This window comes from Fopius arisanus, unplaced genomic scaffold, assembly GCF_000806365.1.
Source record: "Fopius arisanus strain USDA-PBARC FA_bdor unplaced genomic scaffold, ASM80636v1 scaffold00001, whole genome shotgun sequence".
NCBI lineage: Eukaryota > Metazoa > Arthropoda > Insecta > Hymenoptera > Braconidae > Fopius > Fopius arisanus.
Genome location: NW_011887740.1, coordinates 3608094 through 3634166, shown reverse-complemented (window position 1 = coordinate 3634166; position 26073 = coordinate 3608094). Strand labels below are relative to the sequence as shown.

General features: G+C 40.7%; 1 protein-coding gene across 1 annotated transcript in view; it reads left to right on the top strand.

Moving 5' to 3' along the window:
* The window catches only part of Su(var)3-3 (lysine-specific histone demethylase Su(var)3-3), a 150482-nt gene extending 142965 nt beyond the window's left edge, over positions 1-7517 (top strand). The window contains exons 10-13 of the mRNA XM_011299263.1: positions 5380-5672; positions 5988-6200; positions 6453-6663; positions 7184-7517. Coding sequence (XP_011297565.1) covers positions 5380-5672; positions 5988-6200; positions 6453-6663; positions 7184-7368 — 902 coding nt within the window. The 3' untranslated portion in view covers positions 7369-7517. The remainder of the gene's footprint in view (positions 1-5379; positions 5673-5987; positions 6201-6452; positions 6664-7183) is intronic.
* The last annotated feature ends 18556 nt before the right edge of the window (positions 7518-26073 follow it).

The following is a 26073-nucleotide window of genomic DNA, read 5'->3' as shown; positions in this document are numbered from 1 at the left end:
TTCTAATTACAGTGGTAATATACGATCGCGTGTTTGCCGTATTCATCTTCTCGACCTCCCCCACGTCTTTCCTCTTCATTGTTATTTTTTTGTTCTCCGATCCTGTCTTTCCCTGTTCCACTGGACGTACCAGTCAACTACACTGTTAGAACATTACACTTGAAATGTCAACTGAAGAAATTAGAATTTTTTAGCAACGATAAAGCTACAAATTCCTGGAATTAATTTCTTAGATTCTCTTCGAATTCACAATTTTCGAGTTCCCACGCTAATGAAATCCAATAATAAACCGTCACTTATAAGAGCTGAAAATTGTGAACAATGGAGAGTAAAAAGTGATTGAAAAAAAAAATGATTCCTTTATGAATTCCTTCCCCGTCAGAAAAGTGGAGTCATTGGGATTTTGGGATGTGAAATGGACAGTGCGCACACGTGAAAAAGACCGCGGCGTAAATTGAAAGAGGGACTACGGCTGTCTTGTTGTGTTTAAAAAGGCAATTTGCGAGCCTGAGATACGGCCTATATATTACGTGAAACACACAAGTGGTGGGGAGATAGGGTGGGTCGATAGTGAGATTCCTCCCTCTACTTTCTTCGTGGTTCCTGCACTTTTTTTTATTCCTTTTCCGTGAGGATTATGTATCCTCTCGGAGAGGCCAAACGAGCCCTACTCTTGCCTTACTCTTTTCACTGTATAGCTGAGGAGCTACAGTTCCTACCTAAACCACTATAACGCCGTTGGCCACTACTTTCTCTCCTTCTCTCTTTCTCTCTCGCCAAATCCCACAGACCTTTAACCGTATAAACCTCCTCTTTTACCCTGATGGTATATTCCGCCATTGGAAGGCCGGGCGCAAATGCATTTCTTGTGTATTTTGCATCGCCACTACTTTAAAACCTGACCGTGCGACTAAACCATTTACCTTGAGAATGAAAACAGTGTATTTGAATATTCCAAGTGGCTTTCTTTTTTAATTCAATGAGCTTTTTTTATTAGCCTCCATTCGATCGTTCAACTCCCTCACCCTCATCCTCTCGTCGAGCCATCTAATTCACTCGCGTGAAACCAACGCTACCAATTGCTGACAATTACCATCCCACTGGGCGTCGAGTTGGAATGTCTTATGTATCGAGTTTTGTCTCAAGGACATGACTTGACTTTTGCTTATCTTATTTTTAATCTGCCTCGGATCGTTTAACTCTGGTGGATATCTAATACTCTATTCGTACGTGGTTTTTCGTTCTACCGAGTTCCTGGGCATGAAGGGAGTCGGCTAAATATATAACTGCCGTTGTACGTATACCGGGTAACAGGGCCTAAGTACCATTTGCAGGGTTGCGGTTACTTAAGCCAGCCAGGGTCGTTAGATCTTCACTTTTTCCGCATTTGGATTTATCCGTTTCAGGGGAAAACCAACTCCACGGCCATTTTATGGGTGAGGGGGAGGGGTATTTATGGAGTTTTACGGGCTTTTTTTTTTCGTTGATAAAATATCACCGGTTCAGCAGAGAATATATGCAGATTTTATTTTAGTTTGATTGTTCCGGCGATCGTGGGGAATAAATTCAAATTCAACTCTGCATTTTACCTTATATATTCTAGGTTTACAATTATTGTATCAGAATTCAAAGTTTTAATTTGCGGATATTCCTTTTCTGCATGAGATTTAGTCATTTCCATACACAAAAAATATAAAAATGCAAAAAGAATTTTTCGCTGCAGTCCCCGCGGGACTAAAGTCACTTTTTTTTTTAACAGAATTTTTTATGCCCCACCTGAATATTTTTTTGGAATAAGAGATGGGTTTACTCGTATTTATTGAAGACACTGGGGCATTCGCATTGATGATGGCGCTTTAATGTCGTCAGTGGTTTGACAATGAAGGAGCTCCGAGGTCGGTTCGGGTTCGGCTTGTTGGCTCTGGTAATTATATCGAGGAGTGATGCATGCTAATTAGGCTTCTGGTATATGGTATTGTATTACAATAGGGTAGTTCCACGAAATTTACCATCCCTTCCCGAGCCCTCTCACCGCAATTCCTCATGTATTACACTCGGTTTACTTGCAATGTTGCTCCAACAACGTATCAACTCTACCCCACGACTCAGATAACTTTAAATATGTAAATGCGACATTTGTGGAAATTAATTCTCACAAACGTCTGTGACGCAGTTTCAGAAATGTGTTGCAATACATTGCCTCCCTCCGACAACACTCACATACCAAAATACTACGCGACACGAAACTTTCGTATCAACAGAAATTATTTAGAATTCTGACGAACACAGGTATACTGATAAATAAATCAGCTGAGTTCTACCCAAACAGATCTTCAATTCACTTTATAAGAAGAAAAGTCTAGGCGACGTTAAGTATTTTTCATCCCTAAAAATTTTAACTAAAGCTCTGATTTTACTGAGAAAAAGACGGAAGTTTCACAGCTTTCACAATTTTTGATGAACACAAGGTGTTGAAAATTCGGCGGAGCCGATATTTTTCAGAGATTTCTAAGACTCTTATCAAAAATTTTTCTCATATAAGTGTTTCCCGTACTGGCACTGAGATTTATTCCTCGCTGTCCCTTTGCCATCCTGTGCCTGTGGTAGTGCTAAGATTTTCCTAAGGAATCACTCACCCTGGAACGTGGAATCGTTGATATTTAACCAATTCAACTGGGGGGTCTGGTGAGGCCCGGGAATAGAACAAAAATGTGGTCCAGTAAATACTTCATTGAACTTTTCCATTCCTTGATTTCTGGCGACTCTTCAGGGTTAACGTTGAGATCCAAATTTTCCGACGTATATAAAAATCGATACCCTAAAAAAAAATTCCGCGGAAAAATAACTCCTAACTCCATTGTATTCCCGTGAATGTCATTTCCATGAAAATAATTGTGATGTTCTTGAATGAATGATTGAATTTCAAAAAATTTCCAACCGTGCACTTCCGTCAGCCTGATAACGAGATAGTGGCATGCCACTTGGTTTTTTTTCTCGCATCCCCATTGCCCATCGCCATTTTCTTCCTTTCCAATTCCGATGATGGAGGCTATACTCGCACTTGGCGGTATGTTTCGGTATTTGACTGTTCCCTTTTCTACATAACGCTATGGTTGCGTTGCACACTGGGCTTCGACTCCCGTCGAGCGACAGAAACGCCATAAGCAACCAATTTAAATGTAAATTGAAACCCACTGTGGCATACAAATTGTTCGACTCGTCGGTTCAAAATATACCGGGTGAGGGCTAAGATCAAACAGAAGACACGGCCGGAAGGGTGGATAGACTGATATAACGGTTAAGAAGGGTGGAAGGGTGAAGAGAAAACCCAGGGAGAACAAAACGAATAATATTTTTATACTGTAGCAATTCAAGAAGAATCCGGGGTAGATAACCAGGATGAATTTCAGTCTTCGTGTCCCCGCATGTCCAACGAGGTTAAAACATTTTTATTTTCTCATTTTATTGCATACATTAGACAGCCAGATCACCATGACTCCAGGGCCACTTCAAGGCTAATCAAAGCCATAACATCCACTGCCTTGAAAATTCGAAAAATAAATTCCTCTACGAAATAACAAAAACCCATAGACCGAATAAATATATTTGTTATTCGAAATTCTCACTTGTCCAGTGTTTTTCATCCGGCGCCATTCTCGTTATTCTGCTAATTGCCGATGGTAATTGGTACTGCTGACGCGATATAACGCACACAGGGTTTTCTAATTAAAACCATTTTATTTTACCCCTTCGACCAGCCCTTTTACCCTCGGTTGAATACAATCGAGCCTTTTTGACATTAATTTTGTTAAATAAAAATCCGTTTACGGAGAAATACATAAAACACATTCCACCAGCAGTGAAAAATGGAATATCCCGGGACAAAATCAATTAAAGGGTAAAACAAGTTGGGAAAAATCGAGTGGTGAGAGGGCGTAAATGCGAAACACATTGTTAGCGTTTGTTTTAATTGACCAAGTATGGTTGGAGAAGGTAAAGTGACTACTGGTACATGTGTAAACGAAAATGATGGGGATGTCACGGTTGGTGAACACGAGGGCGGTCCTCTCTGTGTGTTCTCCCTCCATCACGCTTGGTTTAGGGGTGTGAAAAACTCAACGGGCGGGTGTCACCTCCTGACAACGCAGAAGAAGCAATCGGCCGCGGCCCCTTTCCAGCAAAAAAAAAGAGAGAATATAAAAATCCAATGAAAAAGTGAAAAAACCCGATTGGGACATTTTGTGATGTTTCATCTCAGGTAACACTCTCGTAGATTGCTCGCGTGCATTAAGACCCACCTGAGATGTCGGTGGGCAGGAGAAGGAGGAGGCGGGGGGGAAGGCTGAGGGGAAGGCTGAGGGGAGAATAAAAATCATGTGGTATATCGCGTGCAAATGCCTCACGATGTTGCAATTCACGGGAGAAAGTGCAGATGCATGGAACAGGCGCGATCTAACATACCGCTGTTATACATTGAAAAGATATGGGTCTATTTATATTATTATTCAGTGATTTTTATTCACCTTCGAGTTACTGCGAACATCGTGAGAATTTTCACTGTGCAAATATGAATAGCAGTTGGGTTGGATATAGAGGTGACGATGTTGTGGTAACCCCCAGAATAATAGGGGGATCGATAAACGAAAGTACTAATTTAAATTACGATGCTTTTCGCCCGGGCTAACAGATTGGTGGCATAAATTTTAATTAACGAAGTGGGCTAACGCCGCAGGATTCGCTTGGTAACCACGCGGCACTACCATCAACATAATTAACTGGACTAGACAGAGATGCATAAGCGTCGTTATTAGAACATACCGACGCACGCGGTATGTAGTAAAAATGCGTACAGTTTTTCAATAATCACTTTTTCCCAGTCAAATGGGAGTCATTGAGGCGAGCAATGGGAGGGACGATTTATTGGCAATGATTATCCTCCTCATCACCGCTCTCTGTTGTATTTTTATTCACTTTTTTGTCACGGATTCCGAGCGCGTTGGAGAAAGCCTGGTTTATTGACAGATTTCAAGTTTCCGTTCCGTAAAACGATCATTGATTAATTTCATTACATGGAATTACTGCAAGTGTTGAATGATTACAATGCCGTACAATTTTTGTACACGTCGGATTGGCATTTAGAGATAATCAGTCAATATGGTTCCTTATGTAATCAATAATCCATCAATTGTTACGTTGGTAAGTGTCACGCTGACAAAGCGAAATGTCCGCAGTGATCTGAAAGATGATTGACCCAATCTCCAACAAATAATTCTCTGGAGATTGGGAAAAGCTGGAGTTTAGTAAATGCCAAGATTTTCCTTTCTCTTGTTTAACAAGAACCACTCGATTAATATTGTATGATTGAATTGAATGTTACAGTGCGCAATGGTTACTCTTGCGTTCCAGTTGCCCTCTCGGAGGGCTTAGACATACGACTAAATACAGCTGTGAGAGCTGTGAGATATGGTGTAAGTGGTGTTGAAGTTTGGGCAGCACCGTCTCGTAGTTCTCACACAAATCCAACTATGCACAAGGCCGATGCAGTATTGGTAACTCTACCACTGGGGGTACTGAAAGCGTCAACAGCACCATCGGCAGTGGCATTCAATCCACCACTGCCGGATTGGAAATCCCAGGCGATTCAGCGACTTGGCTTTGGCAACCTCAACAAGGTAAAACGTTTTGAGTGCTACATGGCTTTTATTCGGAAATGTGAAATTCATGTTTGGGTGAATGCATATATGACGACTGCTGGAGGTAACAGTTGGTGACAACGATTCGTTGGCTGTAGAATTGTCAAAAGCATTGACTTGATGATTGTAAATATTACAGATATTTTACGCGAATCCCATTATTTTTCGTTATTTTTAATAGACTGTCATGGTATTGGGAAGCAAGTTGAATTACACTTCACCTCTTTGCTGCTGAATTCTTTGGTGTCGGTTTTACGGAATATTTGAGATTGAGGTCCATTCATGGAATTACAGGTGGTGCTCTGTTTTGAGAGGATTTTCTGGGATCCCACGGCGAATTTATTTGGTCACGTTGGTAGCACGACTGCTTCGAGGGGTGAATTGTTCCTCTTCTGGAATTTGTACAAAGCCCCTGTCCTCTTGGCTCTTGTTGCAGGAGAGGCTGCCTGTGTTATGGAGAACGTCAGTGATGATGTTATTGTTGGACGCTGCATTGCTGTGCTGAAGGTGAGTGAATGTTGGAAAAATTCAATCTCGTTTCTTTAGTTGTTGAGTTGGAAAGGCCCGGTTCCGCTTCGAGGAAATGTTGTTCACTTTGTACTGAATTATTTATACCCTTTGGTTGTCTCTGCATCTCTCTTCTCTTCCTCTGCATCCAAAATCCTTTTAGTGCCCCACAACGTCAGTTCCCTCCAGGATACCTCGAAAATATGTGGGGAAAATTTGATATGACTGAAGATTCTCCACATTTTCCACTAGGGAATATTTGGAAACCAAGTTGTCCCACAACCACGCGAGAGTGTTGTAACAAGATGGCGTGCCGACCCTTGGGCACGTGGTTCCTACAGTTTTGTTGCTGTCGGTAGCTCTGGAAGTGACTACGATTTACTCGCAGCACCCGTTGCACCACCTCCACCCCCAAATCAACCCGCAGGGGCCACATCACCACCACCCAGAGTTTTCTTTGCTGGTTTGTAATATTTTTCTAATATTTCTACTACTTTCTATATCCACTGAAAATAACAAGATAACACACAACGAGATTTCACGTACATTTGGGATGAAAATTTATGATTATCGCTTCGTAAAATGAAATTTTCCTCCCACAAAATTATCTACACATTTTCACATCTGCTGGGGACTATGTATTAGGAGTTAACGCGGGTTTCATCAGAATTTTCAATTACTCTTTATGATTATGAGTTCATACACAAATTTTTTTAACTCCATAGAATTTTATTAATCCGTCCCTTTTGAGAACGTTCACTCCATTTTCTTTTCAGACAATTCAATGTTTTTCTTACAGAGGACATGTTATTTTATTTTATTTTTTATGCGGAATTTTGCATGCCTTTTCAGGAATATTATCTTACTTAGACTACAAAAAAATTCTTATAGCTGTGATATCTCGTCTTTCCTGGACTCAATGCCGTGGATATTCATTCACGGAGCGTTCCCACAATCCATTAATTTTAATTTATAAATTATAGGAGAGCACACAATTCGCAACTATCCAGCAACAGTGCACGGAGCATTTTTGAGTGGATTAAGGGAGGGTGGTCGTATAGCGGATCAACTCTGCGGAAGTCCTTATGCACCACCGAATTCCCCGACGTCCGGTGTTCCACCGAGTGGAGTATCATCGGCAACCACAACAGTCGGGTCCGCGCAATAACACTATTATTCACGCGAAACTACCTGCCCCACTCCCATCACCGCAATATTAAATCCCCCTATCCCGTATCGTATTACTCACATTTCGATTTTTATCATGGAGCCGTAACGTAGCTCCCAAAGAACAAAAATCAAGCGGGAAAAAAAAAATACTGAGCCGAAATGGCACGAAATACTCGGCTTTTTGTTTCATCCCTCAAACGCATTAATTCGAGTTTTATGCTGCAACTTTCAATAGCATCCGATTATTTAGTATCATTCCGTTACGATAGCCCACCAATTCTCGTGTTTATTGAACACTTTTCATTTATTGGTTTGAAACTTTTCTATTATGACCTCGAGCTTCAACAAATATAAAAAAACAAATGAAAACCTCGAATTTATCGTTGATTCGTATCGACGCAACTGTCTGAATTTATGTTCATTGTCTGTAACCATTCCTTTTTTTAAATAAAGAATTATGCAAACGTAACTCACCATTTTTTTCCAACATTTGCTCCCTCCGAATTCTACCCAAATATCCAAAAAATAGAGAGAAATACACGAGCGGGAAATGGGTTTTGTTACAATGACCAGGGCCAAAGTTGCCTATCAAAAGATTGTCAAACAAAACGAAAAAAAAAAAAAAACTACCAACGAACTACAAAGCAGCAGAAGTTGCTCCTGTGACTGGGCTGATTGTGCCCCTGTATTTTCATCTGACTAGTCGGATAGATTGAAATTCCGCGCGAAGCTCTCGTTTCAAAAAAATGAAAAAAAAAAGAAAAAACTCTTCCAAACGAACGTTCTACGTAAAAAGAATACTCCGGATGTATCCAAGCTCGTTTTAAATCTCGTAAAATCCATTGTCAAACGCTATAATTATGGGTTAATACTCAGGTGTATCTGTAACCCCCCGGCCCCGTACTGATATGAAATGCGAGTTTATGAATTTCATCTTAAAATTTACTTTTTGCCACCTCGATATCAACTCCATAATATTAAACAATTTCACTCCGGTACTATTCCCCATTTTTCATGAAGATTTAATGCAATTTCAAATTCAATTGTATCGGCCATCCCATCGGCTGCAGGTGGGTATTTTTTAAACTGGCAGATTAATCAGAGATTCGGTCATAGCAATTGGACCGAAATTCCCCGGAATTCGATTTGAATTTCGCCAAAATTATGAAAATTTATGTGGAAACGGAATGATAACGCTCAATTCATAAAGTCCATCCCCATAAACATTCGGTTTTATCACTGACGAGTACTTCTTGTCTAGTTCAGTGAAACTAGAAGTGATAGCACCATTGTTCCCAGCTCGTGACCATGCATGATGAAACTTATGGGGGACACGAGTATTTTATTCTGTTATCGTGTTCCTCTTTCACTGTTACGCGCCCTCGAAATCACTTCTGGCCAATGACTCCGTTGGTTAGCAAATCAACGCGTTCAATCGGGTAGCGTTCGAACCATGAGCTTTTTGTCTGTGACAAGTCAACCGTAGTGTTGATAATCGGCAATGGATCGATTCCACAATTTCGGTCAAGTCGCCTGTATCGTTGGTTGAACTGAAGCTAGAGTAAACCGACGAGACTAACTGGATCGGCTAAAACTGAATGACGTTACAAACTCGGGAAATTCAGAGGTAGTGTATGGTCGCACGAACTTCTGAAATTCAACCACTGAATTGTTCGAATGTCCAGCGAAAACCCATTTTTTAACCAATGAGAGTCTGACTATATGGAACTACCTCCACCATGCGCTCGCTGCGACCGTAAATTCTTCATTAAATTCATTATTAAACAGGTGCAAGTGTTCATTAAATCTCACGCAACGAAAATCGGCACTTGAACTGAATATTTTTGAATTGTTTGAGACGGAGTCCGAAGGTGTGAGTTCTATTTTCGTTATCAATATAAAAAATATGGAAAACTTACGATCTCATTTTTTCGGGCAGAATGAGTCCTTTTTCCGCTGATAAAAATTCATACGCAATAATTTCCCACTCAGCCCGCCCTGTCGCAAATATTCCAACATATTAAAAAAAATAACTGGAAACAAAGCATTAAAATACTGGAATTTACAATTATTTTAATTCACCGCCTGAAACAACATGCAGAGACTTGGCAATTAGCCCAGGAGAAGCCCTAATTACCTGGCGATCGTTCGCGTGCCAAGTTTATCCAACTCTAACGTTGCAAGTTGGCGGCTCTCTGGCCCCATTTCATATCGATAACTCAGGGTTGAAACAGTGCCAGAATGAATTCAAAGGAGCCATGGCCTTTTCCTCCATCGAGTGTGAGTGACCATGGCACCGAGAAATTAATTAAATTAGCAGTGGCAGAGTTGTATTGTCGTTCCACCACTGTGGATAATGACAAGAGTAGCCTCCAGAGAGTTTTATCCAATATTATATTTGAGAGATCTATTCGCTCATTTTCAGTTAACATCCCCTCCGTGTGATTCTCCTGGCTCTTGTGAACGGGTGAGGCCATACTCAGTCATCCCACTTCGGGTTTTCGTGGGAGGGTGCAAAAAGAAAAAAAATAACAAAGTACCGAGAACCCTCGCTTTCTGTATCTCGCGGATAGGGTACGTGTTCGTAGCAACTAATGTCTCGTTATCCTAGTAATTTAGGGTGGGCGCAGCCCGGTGACTTCAAATCGCCTACTTTTAGAGCCGATTCCGGCGTTAATTTAGTGTCGATTTAAGTTGAAAAGTTTGTCCCTAAAGCCCTTCTCCCAATAAGTTCACCTCAGTTGAGGCTCGTCGTACGTGACGTGGGAACTACATGAGATGTGAAATCGCTGAAATACCTATTTTTCTTTCAATTTGAACGCCTCGTCTTTTTCATTATTAAATTCCTGGGGTTAATAAAACGGTTATTCCCTTTTGATAACGGCATGTTCAACTACAGGGATAGATTCCCTGATTGAATTTTATTTCGATGTATGCGATTTTGGGAGTGAGTGAGTTGTTAAAATTTTATTTTTGAAAATATTTTGTATTCTCCAAAGAATTTTGCAGCCTTCACATTATTTAAAGGTGATTAATTTTTCATTCGATCGCAAACCACCACCATGCGATTTGGAGAGTGAACAGCCCATCGGGAAATTCGACGTGGAATTCCTGTAAATATTCAGTCAGGCTTTGATTTAATCCGAAAAAGAATAAACAGACGAAACGTTTCCACAGAGAAAATCGGAAAATTCCAATTGCATTTTGTTCAATTGAACCTTCAAATAAAATCCACGGCATTCCTGAATTAAAAAAAATCTAATATTCCCGCATCAGAGATTGCGCGAGTGTAAAAAAATGCTGGCTTTCCAAATGAATATCCCCAAAACCCCCATTTGCACCCAATTCCCCGTAACTATATATCCAAAAAAAAATAACAGAAAAATTTGGCAATATTTTGACTTGTTAACCCTACAAATGTGATTTCACACCATAAAATCCGACAGCCCCAACGACAATAAGGAAACAGTTGGAAAAATGAACAAATATGATACCCAATCACCGACACCCATCCCATCCCGTAAAACTGAATTATCTGTATTATTTACAGCTGTCGTAGGTGTGTATGATTTATTGACAGAATTCGTCGTTTGTATACGGGTACCAGGCCATAAAGTTTCGTAGCACGGCTTGTTACATATGCCCAAACCGGAGAGTGCCAGAGCCCCACAGTGTGTACTACCATCAAACTAACTCAACCATTCGGCCTTTACTCATACCACTCACTCACTTCCACCCGAAAAACCCTCGCGATCCAACAACACGGAATTTTCCAGCATAACGCTGTGTCACGTACCTGTGTAAATATCATGTGTATGCAAAATTCGTTTAAACACCGATGGGACCACTCATTATCAATAGACATGACGTTGGATCTGATTTCTCGTATTGTACAACTGATCGGCACATTTGGCGTCAGTTTGAATATGAAATTGCCGGGTAAATCGTCATTTGCCACTTGGGATTTTCAAGTGATTGCCCCAAATATTTTTGATCATCAAACAATCGCGATACACAGATACGGAAAGAACGTGGAGAAACTATTGATCGTAAATCGAATAAAATTACCATTCAGAATGGCCATCACTGTTACTAAACATTTAATACATCTTTCGTGTACATAATTCATAATGTTACGAGCTAAATAGTAAATTATATCGACAGGTTAATACCTGAATGGCTTAGAACTCTCACCAAATGAAAAATCAAGTCTCGATGTTTCTCCTTAATTCCTGAGTGTTCCTCTTGGTGAATTTCGACGTAACAATTTTATCCGGGGCTGAAGTCAATATGGATCTGGTTATTTCTGCGAACGCGTTCTGCATGTTCCCTTTATTTGCTTCAACCAGGTATTTGCTTGGTCTAGCTGCACACTATTCATCTAACCACAATATAATATCTTTCCGGTGTGACTAAGTCAATATTCCCGACTGAGAAATGCAAATATCGATAACCAAATATTTGGTAAGGAATTGCAATTACTCAAAAACGTAATGAATCTGTGAATTCAGTGGGGATTTTCTAGAGCCACTGAAACATTGGGTGTGTAGTTTAGCGAATGAGGATGGAATCGGTGTGACGAGTGGAGAAAAGCGAAATTTGAAATTGCAAGCGTACGTAAAGTGCACGCATGAATGCACAACTACATTTTCAAGTGCAAAAGGAATGAGTGAGCTCGTTCGCCTTGTACCAAACGCACACACATGCGGGAAATAAAAAAAATAATAAGTGAGAATTTAGGGACGAGAGGAGCGGTTATAACCGCGAGGAGATACCACTCTCCCTAACTTCAATCTAACTATTCATATGCGGCCATAAATCGAACCAAGGGAGGAGTAAAAATTTACTGGTCAGACCGTAAAGGCGTTAAAATAATGAAAATTTTTATGATTCATGTGTATTAAAAGTTGTTGTAAAAATTTATCTCATACCCCCGTGCCACCCCCTTTCATCATAAACGAATTTATTTTTAGTAAGAGGAATATGAAATGCTGCAGCGGTGAATGAAAAATTGTATTTCATTTCAAATTCAAAGAGCTCGCCCTTTCTTTATTAATGTTGAGGAACAATTTTATTTAACATTCTTTTCCATTTTTTTATTTACTAAAACCGCAGGTCTTACCAATCTCGCAAAATAAACAATTTTTTTTATTAATCATAATTTATTTATTATTATAATTTATAATTACCCTTTAACTGTAGACCTGGGAAATAATTTTTTTTTTAATCAGAAATCGCGCTTCTATATTTTAAATTATTTTCCCCCAAAATTTGGCGTAATTAAAAATAAAACGATTAAAGGGCGGTCCCGCGGATCGATGGACAATGCTCTGTGAATCCCGAACCGAACTAAATATCGATTTATCCCAAAGAAATATCGCTCGGTATAAAATCCCGAGGATCCTGGGACTTTCTTCTCGAACATCTTAGATCATTACCCGCAGTCGAGCGCGTGAGATACACCGGAGAATTGACCGACGTTTCCCCGCGCTCTCGCCAGAGTACGCTGAGTGGCCCTTCTTGAATACCAACCACCTACCAACCACCCCTAATTCACGTAATTAACCCACTCCACCCCTCGGCTATCGAGCGCCCCACGTACATGTTACTTATTAACACAGTGTTGTAAGGCTAAATTAAATTAATTCCATAAACTGAAAAACACAAGGCAACAGAGGACCACTAAACTGCAACTTTAGCACCTCCTGGAGGTGATCCCCGTCTCGGCAATTCAACACGATTGTCTCCTACCCCTTTCCAACCCCTTTTCACCCCCTTTCACCCCTCTCCACCTCATGAATCGACGCCCGAGACGCTTTAGTGCGGAGACGGGATGGATAGGAATGGGTTAATAATAGGAACGCTAGAGGCTTGCCGAATCTCCATGTCTACCTATATACCTGTAGATAAGGAATTTCTGTAGTGCATCCCGTGAAGATTTCCTGCCCTAGATTGCGTGCATAATCGAGGGATTACAGGCTGCGAGGGGTTAGAGGGATAAGCGTCGGTGGAATCGTCATAAATGTTGCACGCACGCACATTATGTGCAATCAATTGATTCAACTAATTGCGTAATAGTCAAATCAATATGTCGTTTTATTTGCTACAACCGGTATTCGCGTCGACACTGCATAATTATCATTAAATGATGAAGCACATCGATTATCAACTGCTTGCTTTATGGATACGATTTAACGAGAAATACACACAACCAAAATGTACGGCTCGCTTATGGTCACTGGAAAATTCATTTGTACGTGTTATACCCGACAAATGGCAAGTTTGCTGTGTGGAAGTATCATGAGCTTTTAAGCGCTGTTGGCCAGGTTTATTAGGTTTCTCAACTCTGGCTGACCCATCCAATATAGTTTATCAAAGTCCTTGAGAGGGATTTAAACAGTCTCTCAGCGCTCGCTCAAAGTCTTAAAGGATTTGCATGGGCTCGTCTTCCAATGGGCTTTCATCCACCCACGTCATTCCAGCTTTCATAAGTATTTTTTTCTTCTTTTTTACCCACTCTTAAATGTTTCATTGTTTTTTTAAATCGAGCGTAAGGAGGAGTGGACACTAACTTCTACCCGCGAAGAAAGCCGCGAGCAGATAAGGAGTAAATTCTGCAATCCCAGAACTTCCGTCGTTTCCTCCCTTTTACACCGCTATCATTTACAGGGAGACAAATTCCCGTCGGAAGAATTCCAGTGTCGACACGGCCAATTTTATTGGGTAATGTGCGAAATTTCCACATAAATCCTCACATATGTTACTAGAAATCCATCAGCTTTTCCAGAAACAGCGAGAAATTTTAGAGCATGCAGTAGAATTTTTCATAGCTGCGCTCGTTCGCCATTTTTTCTGTACAATGGACATTTATTGTTCGATATGACGTGTCCAAATGCTTGCCGATCTCTCCTTTTGTTAGGGAAAAAAAAAGGTGCCTTTGCCCCCCCTTCCCAAACGGCTTTTCCGTTTTTTTTTTTCTTTTCTTTTTTTTTTCACTCTCTCAGGAGAGATAATAAGAATGAATTTCTGGAAGAGGAGTCCCAATGGAGCACTACTGTCCCGTTAATGCTTCCTCTTTTGTTCTCAGCTCTATGACTGTTTCGCCTGGGACAGAGTCATAGATGGATGCATAACAGAGATGTGAAAAGGGGATGAAAGTGGGGGGCACATTTTGTTCCATACAGGGGCTGAAACGCATTATGGGTGAGCTGGTAATGGCCAGCCACAACTGTCGTTGCAATTCTTTTTCTATTTTCTTTTCTCTTATCTGTCGCGCTCCCTCCCCCCAACCCCCCGGTTTTTTTTGTGCCTCTCGTCTTAGTTCAACCCCTCGCGCTATTCACTACCCCTCTTAACCCATCGGGGCAATTGAATGGATTTGTTTTTGGCTGGAAAACTGCAATAAAGACACTCGTATCTCTCCTCCTCCCCGAATCTTCTGAGTTACCCTCAAACTTATTCACGCTGATGTAAAGGAGTAACTGGCGTCTCTTCCTGTCTAGTCGTGCGGTTTTCAAAAGATTTTTACGAGCTCCATCGATGCGACGATTGGACTATTCAGTTTGAAGTCTTATGGTTATTTGGGGATATATTGATCCCATTTGTCCCAGGGGATGGTGCTTATATGGAGTGGTTTTAGATTTATTTCTTTTTCGGTTTAAGTACGGGTGGACATGGTGAACGAGTTAGTACTATAATTCATTTGTATTATTATTATTTGTATTTGTTTCTTTTCTTTTGGTTCGTTCTGCTCATTGTCAATCTAAATTAATGAAATTGAAAAATAATTCAGTTATTTACAAGTTCTTCTCGGCATGCGTTTAAAATTTCTCGATGACTCTCGCTCTGTCTTCCCATCGCCAATATTTCTCCCAGTGCATCTGAAATTAATTAATATCAATGAAGTTCTAATTCCCGGATGTGCAGGAAAAGTTTTATCAAGGGATAATGAAAAACGAGGAACGAGATGAAACTCAGTTGAGGTCTTAATGGATCTTTCATATTCTTCCGGTACACTCACTGGAATATGTTGAAAGTAAGTACCTACAGAGAGAAGTAGCGAAAGCAGGGAAGGGCCAACTTCCCGATGGTGTTTCTCTCGAGGCGCTGGGGCTAATTAGCAAGCTTCAATAAATATTAGTTTCAACAAAACTTGGAGTTCAAATTCATCCAGACGATTCCGTGTTTCCAACTATCCAACAAAAATTGTCGCGAAATGTATCTTATCAATGAATCATCCCTCACAACTGTACACCAATCCTCTGCATTATCAATTAATCAAAACATTGAGAGTGCTGATTGGGTGGGAGATATTTTCACGTACCTATTTACTGTGCCACAGTTATCGTTCTCCTTGTACCCTCAAAAGCCAATTTCCGGGTGTGGAGCGCTCCCTGACAGTTGGTAGATAAAAAGAAAATGAAAAACCAAAGGAAAATGGCGGGGAAAAAAAGGGAAAGAGCCCGAGTAACTTCTTGATCACATTAGCAGCACCCAAGAAGGATTTAGCGACTCACGTTCTATTTCTGTGCTCACTAACCGAACTTGCTAACACTTGGATGAACGATCGTCTGCTTCCCATCCACTGCATTCTCTCTGTCTCAGCTCTTCTATTCCATTATCACTAACGCAATTGGCATTCCGGCCCACCTTTTCTCAAATGAGACTTTGATTACACTTGGAAGGATTTTCTCTGCTCTACATTCATAAGATGTTTTATTTCATTTATTTCATTTGTCCTTTGTGGGTGTCTCGATTATTCCAGGGATCCCGGAATTTTGATTATTATGTCGGCTTTGGTGTAATCCTCCGGCGAAAACGAACGGCAGGAGATTTTCCTTCGGATCGGATCAGACGGAAATTATTTTATTCTCATGGAAAAATAAACAATTATTTCATATATAATAAATACCTTACAATATGATTCATTACTGATGATTTTTTAAATATTAATACACAGTTTTCTTTTTAATGATTTTTTTGGGGGAACGTGTAAAGAATTGGATACATCTGGGTGGAGGATGAAAGGCTGGTGCATATATTTAAGTGAGCCGTAATTACAGTCTATCAATATGATCACGTGATCAATTAACACTCTGGTATTGACTGATGCAGTGTTCCATGTCGCTGATTGTGGACACATAAGGCATTCCGGACTACAAAGAGCGTCAGTTTCAGAGCTGTCTAACTGTGATGACGCAGATTGCGATGGTAGTGAAGTTTCATCAGCTGCAACAAGATAAATGATTCGCATGAAAGCGCTGAATGTGCAGTGATAATAATACTGATTGACACTGGGAATCCTCAATTTCACTGCCTTAAGGTCTTCATAAAAAATCGAGGGAAAAGTGTCATCGACATTAGAATGAGTTTAGTAAGATGTTGCCAACCTTGCCAAAACTTTATTCCCGATACTATCTCGTTATCCCACAAGTGGACAATTTACAAGTTGCAAAATTTTCTTCAAACTATCCCCCCCCCATTCTCTCTACTCCACTTCACTCCACCATCGAGTTTTCTGGTAGTCCTGGAGAAGTTGGCCATCATTACTCGATAGTTCCACAGGGAATTCGCTGCTATTGCGGAATGGACTTGCAATGGTGTGGTGAGAGGAGGCACGAACATCTCTTCCTCGGAAAAGAAGACTTTGAATTATTAAAAAACCTCAGTAGAGTAGAGTGGCCTACATCCACCACGAAAAGTTTCACCCTCTTATTTTCCCTCAGTTTCCTCCACACGAAACTCAGCCAGAAGAAGAGCCATCACTCAAGGTGATTCCAAAGCATGATTGCCACTCAAGTGAAATAACTTTCACTGATGAAAATGTGCACTCAGTCCTTCGTTAACTCATTCTCCGTGATTTATTTAATTTCCGTTAGCCAAGTAACATGGAGAATTTTCATTTGATTTCAACTTGAACGAATAACACGAGACTGGAGGAAAAATGAGGAAAATTCTCAAGAGACTGTCATATTTGTTGATAAGTACAGACATCTCGATCCTCAAAGGAACAAGAAAATATTTGATGAAATTACGAGAATGGATTGGTAAAGTTGGTTCCGCATTCGACATCAAAGAGAACTTCAGCCGCAATGAGAATGCCAGCATCACTGGAGAAATATGAAGTGAAGTAGTTTGAAGAAATCGAAAACTCCATGAGAAGCGCAGACCAGATTCTCCCAGTGTGTATTTTTTTCTTCCCAATTCTATCCCCATTGGTAAAAGAGGAGAAATACCGGAGAGAAATAGAATAATGGATAGCGCAGCCCGATAGAGGTAGAACTTGTGGAAGAGTTAGTGAGTCTGAAGCGTGGAAGGACTCGGAATGCAGTCATAATAATCATGAAGATGTGGATTGAAGAGGTAAGAGGAGAGACGAGTTGGTGGGCAAAGGAGGTGTGAGAGAGGCAAAGATTGAAGTAAGTAAAGAGAGAAAAGAGGCTTGAGAGTGAGGCAAAGGGGACGAATGGAAAACTGTACCTGTGATTCGAATTTAATCGAAATTCGATAGAGACTCGGGGAATACTTCAAGAGAATGGGACAATGAACAGAGATAAAGAGAGCAATGGCTATGACCATATCCTCGAGGGTAAGAAAACTTATTCTCCACCGAATTAGGCAAATGACACGTCAATTATGCGGAATAGGACATCTTATCTCGGTGGAGTTTAATTACATCTGCTTGATTAATACCGTAATTCGACGTTTGCCGGCGATACCGCATTAATACGTACTCGGAGAAAATGCTATCTCTGGAAATTTCATGTCTTCTTACCTTCTTAACTTCGACCCTCAGCCCCTCAATTTCTTTCCAATCTAGACTGACAATGATAATCTCATTGCTCTCGATAATTTCTTTTAATTGAGTTTTTGATTTTTTTTTTCGAGATTGACGCGTCCCTCGGGCTTTTGATTATGCCCTCGAATCACTCATTGCTGTTTAAAACTCAATCTCCCGTGCAAATTGTAATATTTGATCAGTTATGAAGGATTTGTGATAAAAGCTCAATGTTTATCACGCAAGTATTGATGCACTCAGTGGACTACAATTGAATAACAATTTCATTCCACTGAATTGGTTTATCCATGATTGTTTCTGGCTTCACTGTTGTTTTTTAAAATGAAAAAACACCGGATTATTCCGATGCAAACTGATCAATTGGTGAATTCAATGGAACTCGCGAAATATATCACGCGAATGAGACACATTGCCTGTGACGAGATCATTTTTACCGATCAACGATACATCGGCTATTCTGGTTATTTACATAACGAAATAATTGTTTGCGATTGCAATCACAACAGTTTGTAAACCACGAAAATGGCTGAACGGTAATGCACGCGGTTACGGATATTACACGTGAAATTCATATTTGTCACAAATTTTGACAGGCACTATGACAATTTGATTGAGAAATTTGTTCCATTTGATTTACTATTCCATTTCAGGGGAATGTATTATGCAGTTATGCCCGAATTCCGTGTATGTAAATTTTTCGCATTTGCATCCCTTTATTTTTCCTCTTTTTCGTTATATTTATTCAGAGAAATCAATAGACTCCAACGGGGAGACCCCTCATTTCCCCACCAACTGGACGCGAGGACATTTCAAGCTGGAGACTAGAGACAACTTGCCGAAACTGTACACGTTTGGCGAATAAAAATGAAATTGTAACTGGGCCAAGCGGACGAGGGCCGCAGGAAAATGAGGGGCTACCGAGGGAGGGAGGGCCAGTCAGTAGATACAGAAGATGTTCTTCCAAAGGACAAGGCAGAGGCACCAAACAGAGAGAAAAAGAGATAGAGTAAACCGTGGAGTGCAATACTACCGTGGGTAAAATATTTTTGTGATAAGACGAGAGTCTCGACGAGACTTTATGAAGTTGTGCAATATAAATGGCTGCGTTGCCGGTTTATTAATGGGATACGTGACTTGCTTGTGTAAAAGTCATAGAAGAGGGGCCAAAATCGCGATCCTGGGTGGAGTAGTATGAGGCAAACTGAAAGGGACCTAACTACTGATATCTCATTTCATCCACACATTTGCGAGATGATTTCGTCCAGAGGGAGGACTAACCCTTTCCCGTTATTCCACCCCAGTGGTTGGTAGTTTTTTTTTTTCCCCCATCCCCAATTAGTTCTTTTCATTCCCCATACGCTCGCGGCGATTATCATCGAATTCACCCTGGCATTTAGAAATTAACATTTGAAACAACGGGCGTCATACTCGTGGGTAAACATTTTTAATTAAATCCAGGAGGGTATGAGTGGACAGTTGCCCTTGCCATCAGTGTCCTCGGTGTAGATATGAACCAACTCTGTGAACCCCGCACTCTTCAACCCCAGCGATACCAACAACGGCTGCGGCATTCAGGAACAAATTATAAAGTCAAACGAAGACTAAATGTTATTCCACACGCTGAGTTAGACTCCGTTATATTTTCCCCGTGTCCGTTCTTCCCTCTCTCCTCTCGTCGTGAGTTTGATGAGTGCAATTACATGTGCGCTTGCCGCGTCTGTTTTTGATGAGGATGTGCCCTCACCGTCTCCCTCGTTATGCAATAACACTGTTGGGACGAACTAATATGGACGAAAGCAATGATATCCCGACACAGATGTTACCAGTCAGTGAATCTCGAAAACCCCTCACTGTAAACTTCAATTACGGGAATTAATTCCTTGGTATTTTTTTTTTTCAGCATTAATTCGATAGACTTTCTTTATTCGTGCCCCTCCTGTTACCCTCATTTCCAACTGTTTGTCCTGCATAAGTGGACAAATAATCCCAGCTGGTGTGGGCAAACAGGTTGATTGGAATAATACGAGGGTTTGTTTTTATCTGATTTTATTTTTTAGCTCGTTGACTGAAAGAGGTCGAGTTAAATGGGTGCCTCTTATTTTGTAGGAAATTAAATTTTCGACGATGGCACTTTATCCCGACGTCGTGGTGGCAAGGGGTGTGCAGGTATTCCCGCGTAATATCCTCGGATTTGCAAAACGGAAATCGAGTAAAATGAAAGCCTTCCGTCCGCAATTGGTGGGTAACTGTATTTTGATCGCTCTCTCTTCAGCATTCAAAGCCATCTATATCTGGTGCATTTTCACCCCGGCTTCCTCTATCCACGGGATTCTCTTTATCCCAATTCTCTTTACTGGTTATGTGATGAGTGGGTCGTTGGCAATCTGCTCCCTCTCCCCAAAATCGTCACGTCATTCGTCATTCCATCTATTCCGTTTGAACGACGGTATCGCTCATGGTGGTGAGAATTTACTAACGCCCGCGGGCTTTCATCGTCATGTCACTAATAAAATCATTTGGGTGTACATCGTGGTGTTGTGGAGGGGTGAAAGCAATAATGTGGCTTGATTTTGGACAGTGATTATGAGATTTTTGCGGTTTTCACACAGCGTTTTTAATTACACTTTAAATTTTTGGTATTTTCGAAAACATTTTGAGCAGAATTATTGCATCCACCAATAGATCGGCGACTTGATCATTTGTCCTTTGTCAATCAATGCTTTTTCGATCACATCCGAAGATATCCATTGCAGAACCATTTCCCCATCCCCCAACTTTCCAAACAGGAAATTAAATATCTCCACTCGAAAATACAGATAAATGGCGCGACTGAATTTCCTCCTGCTGTGTCGAACCCCGAAAATCAGCAGCCCTCTGTGAAAAAAAGAGGAAAAAATAAAATTCATAAAACCACAAAACCCCACCCATTTCTTAAACAATAGAAACTCTGCTGACGAGATAAAGCGCAGTGTCAAAACTTTCAGAATTAAATTCCCCAATTTCATCATGATAAATCTTATTTTTCCATTGAAGTTTCGAAGTGACTGTCAAGCAGATTATTAAGACAGTGGTGCGATAAAGTAGCTGAGAAGAGAGGGTGGTGTTCTCCACTTTTTCCCGTAGAGCAGTGAGAAGACTCCTGACGATTCTGCAGTTTTAGAGTAAACCCCGAGTAACTTTGAGTTTTGGCTTGTTCGTTGCTTGCCTCGTGAGAGATCCTATCGACTTCTTATCTCGGTACCTCGGGAAAGCCTGTAGCTAGGGAGGTGGTTTTAGGGCGTTGGCTGTTGCGTGCTTCACAGGTTTCGTGAGGGGGTGACAGTGATAGTTGACAGGAGGTTGTGAGGGGTACGATAACAGCCCGTGTCACGTACTATAGATGTTTTCATGATCCCGTGTGATAAGTGTGAGGTAAACAATCCGAAGATTCTCCGAACATCCAGTCAGAATGGCCTCCCGTTCTTTTGATGTTCCTCCGCTTTGATATTCTCGGCCATTCTTAATAATATGAATAAAGTTCCCGCTGATTCCCAGGAGAACCCAGGGTAGTCGGATAACAGAGGGAAATTCCACTTCAAACAAAGAAATCCCGAGTCCAGAGGTCTCGAAAAAATTACTTGCTCGATATGACTCCGCGCTCCCTGGAAAAATTGCATTCCACCACAAAAGGATATGTACCCAACAACTTGGCTCAACACTGCTCCACCCCTCATCCTCTTTCATACTGTTAACCTCCCCCTAAAATCCACTCCGACGGCTTTTGAGCATCATAAAGTACGTGAAAACATAATTCCACAAAATGCCTTACGGCCTGTCTCCTTCTACCTCCATAACGCGAGTCCCATCCTGAAATAAGAACGAATTGGCGTCTGACTCCTTTTCACCAACCACTGAATTAAATCGAATGGGGTTGTGGATTAAAGGATAGTTGGAGTTGAAAGCGGGAGTCTGCGAGGAGAAAGAATAAAAATAAATGGAGAAAAAATCAACGGTACCATAGCAAACTTCCCAATCGCTCTCTGTGTGTCCTTGATCCGGTTATCAAAAGAATGCTGGAACGAATGAAATCGCTTGCAATACCTCAGCAACCAGAGGAGTGACTTGACGGTGTGGTAGAGATAGAGGAGGAGAGCAAGCAAAAGGACAAACGAGAGCTTCTCCGAGGATTGGAGAGGGTTGGAGCGGGAAAAATACGGGTCTATGCAGACAAAGATCGTATGTCTTTGGTGAGAATACGCGTGTAATATGTTATGCCCGCACAATGGATTCTATCACACGGAGATTTTTCCCTGGAACCGCACCAAACTCATTCTGTATACTCCTTTATATATAACCTTGGCATTTTTTTTTTTATTCCCTTGAGGAAGTGCAGGGAGTAGAGAGACTATTGCCAATATCGTCGGATTTTTCTTTCGCCGGTGGAAGGGAGAGGACTGCCGAATGTCTCCCTCAATAGTGCGGTAACGACTATGGCGGCAAGCTCCTTCAATTTCTTATCGGTTGTAGAGAAATCACTTGGTGAAAGAGGGGAGAAATGCAGCATTTAGGGAGGGGCGGGCAGAGGAAGATGAAAATGACGGCGAATGTCAATCCAACGCCAGAAAACGGCAAAGTGGTGTCGGACTATCGCCCGAGTACTACCACTTTTTTACGGCCCGAGGAGTCACTCATCGTTTTTTTTCCACATCGATACACGATTCCTCGGATATTGGATATCGGCTATTTCTGTCGATTCTTTCGCGGAGCTGGATAAAGCTCTGTTGATAAGTTACATGATTACCAAGGAGGTGGGGTTGGGAGGAAAATGGGCTTATGGAGTTGTGAAATATTTTAGCATCGCTCGCACCGCCGCTGACTAATTATTTGGTATTAGCCAGTTGCATATGGCAATGGAGCCATCATGATTATACTGGCGGCTGTAGTTGAAATCGATATTGCTCACAGTCACCAATTGCAAATTACATGAGATCCGTTAATTGGGTCAGTGGATACACAATGGTTGCCAGGCGGCTGATTATTGTCAAAACTCGGGATATTATTGGCGTGGATGAATATTTAAATTTTAGTAATTACATACCTTTTTATTTCAGTCCAACGCTGGAAATGTCGTCTGAATTTCTTTTAAAAACCTGCGATATGGCTGTTTAGATTTTTTTTTTTCGTGTCGCTCCGGTTATCGGTGAGCGAATTGTGTGTTCCGTCATTTTTACTGAATATTTCTGTCTGTGTTGGTTTTAAAAGGGCGCCCTCCGGTGCTTCTTCAGGAGCATTGTGCGCGGCTTTGCTTTTTTTTTTTTATTTCATGATGTGTTTTCAGAGGCACATCTCCGTGGAATTTTCCAGGGCAGAATTATCTCGTGGTGAGCGGGAGTGCGTCAATGAATAAATCATCGCTAGTCTGACAAATACATCCCCTTTGCCCGGTCATATACAGGAATATTTGAGGAAAATGAAAAATGGGGGATACATCAACATTTCTACATTCATTCATTCCTTCCCTCCTCATTTCTCTTCGAATTTTTTTTTATCGCGTTCAACTTGTCTTGGGTACATAGTCATTTGCGATTGCCTTCAGGATGGTATAGCGGCCAGAAATTCTATTCGGTTCGTTAGCGTAATGGCATTTGGGATTATTGAAGGGTATTTGGCACGCGGGAAAAAAGTAAACGAAATTTTCTGATCGGTAGATTTTTCACTGAGATTCGGATAGATTCCATTAAATATAAAAATTCTGTCCAAAATATTCCGTGCCACTTTATTATCACAGATTCTGCCGCCAACAATAATATCATGGTAACAATATTCAACTAGAATTCCAATTAGATTATTCTATGAAAATATTTCATTTTCCAATAATTAGAAATGCTGAGTAATTTAGGAAGCGATTTCGTTGCCAGATAAAATATTTGAAATATTCAAAAATAATCTCAATTTTCAAGGGAATTCAAAATTTTATCAGCTGTGTTCGAGTGGAAAAATGCTGCGAAGTTTTTCCTTACGAAATGTCTTCTCCTATTAATTCCCCAAATTACTAAATTAGAACCTTGCCTCTTACGCAATCTGCAATTGGTTCGCAAATTCAACTCCTCTGGCTGTAAAATTTCCAAACAATGAATGATGTTATGAAAAATACTGACGGGTATCATATCATGAAATATTCAAGCAGATAAAGTCTCATGACAAACAAGCCTCTGCTTTAACGGAAAATTTTGCTTGTCGTTCATTCGGAATGCTTGCATTGACAAATATAATAAAAATGTCGTACAAAGTAACTTATCGTGGGTATTATGTATGCACTTCTGCCGTGCCTGCCTCAAATAATACTTTTCTTCTTGGGTTTTTCATGGAATACGGTAGAAGCACTGGGTACTTAAGGCGTATATCGAAAATCGATGGACAGACGCGGATATGCCAAGGTATAGGTACTTGAGTTTGGTATGGAATGCACTCGGTGAAGTTTCACCTCTAATATCGAAGTATGCAACTGGGGATAAACTGAAATTGGATAGCAAAACACGATGCGACGTGTGACATTAGATGTGAGTGACATATTGAGTATGGTATGCGTGAGATAATTATCCTATGGCAAGTTTCTTGATTATCTGAGTGTGCGTTTGCATACTAAATTTATCGTGGAAATTGAATCAGGATTCGGCGGGCTGTTTATCACCCAAGTTTTGTATTGAATCTTATCATTAAATTGTACGGTGAATAGACGTCTTTTGTAATTGTAACAAGTAACAAAGATTAATTCGTTCTTCTGGAATTTCAAAATCTTTAAATATTCGTTTAAAAATGGAGTTCTTTCCTTTTTGGAAAAATTTATTTTCCTGTTTATCACGGAATTACGGGAAGCACTACAATAAAAAATGTAATTTTTGATCGAATTTGAGATGACGACAGATATCAGGAAAATGAGATGAAAGAATGAAGTTACGATGAAACGAAATTATAACCGTGCGAATGAAGTTATCGAAGTGACAAAATACCTCGCAGAAATATCCAGTAGTTGCATTTCGGCTGGTGTCAGCCTTTCACGGAGTGACGGACAGTCGTATAATACCGTCGCTGCAAATAAATGCGAATTCACATCGAGATGAACATATTATTCAACGATGTAGATTGTTAGGAAGCGTTCACCAGAGGTGATCACATTTCTGTCACTGACAGGAGATTGAAATATTTGTCGTGCTCCGACCTCTTGACGATGAAAAACTAAATACGTCTGCAGGTACTGGATTAATAAATAAATGCCACCCATTTTTGACGATACATCCGTCGACTAGCTCTGACTAATTCTGGACTGGAGTTGGCCGTGAAAAATTCAACCACTCCGGATTAATATTCGAAACAACTCAAATGGAATTTATTCCAAATGCCGGTCAGGTTTTACCACGAATTAAAGATGCTCGTGAAATTTACTGCTAGAAAATGATCCTCTTTCTCGAAAAAAGGAAAAATGGAGGTCGAATTTACATTTAATCTCGCACCACAGGGCTACTCACCTTTATTGTTGAAACTAATGTGGATATAGGTTAAAACCTCTTGGCCTGGTATTCCCTTTCTTTCTTGGGGAAGGTTTTCCCTCCGTTTCAGCTGGAAAGTTCGACTTTTCGTTTCACAGTGATTGCGGTGTACAGGTACGTTGGTGTTGGCTCACCTCTTTTTCATCGTTACACCCAGTACGAGAAAACCAGTCTGCGTCTATCACTCTTTTTCTCTCCCAGGTACCGCTATTTTACCGCATCTAGTCGGTTCATTTACTTTTTTTACCCAGTGCCTTCCTGTAGGGAGTGAATTTACTTCATCTAATTGGTAAAAAAGGATTTAATGAGAGTAGTTACTTATGTTTGTTGATACTGCAGGGTCAATATTTCTTCACTTGTGCCAAGTGGTTTGAGGCGC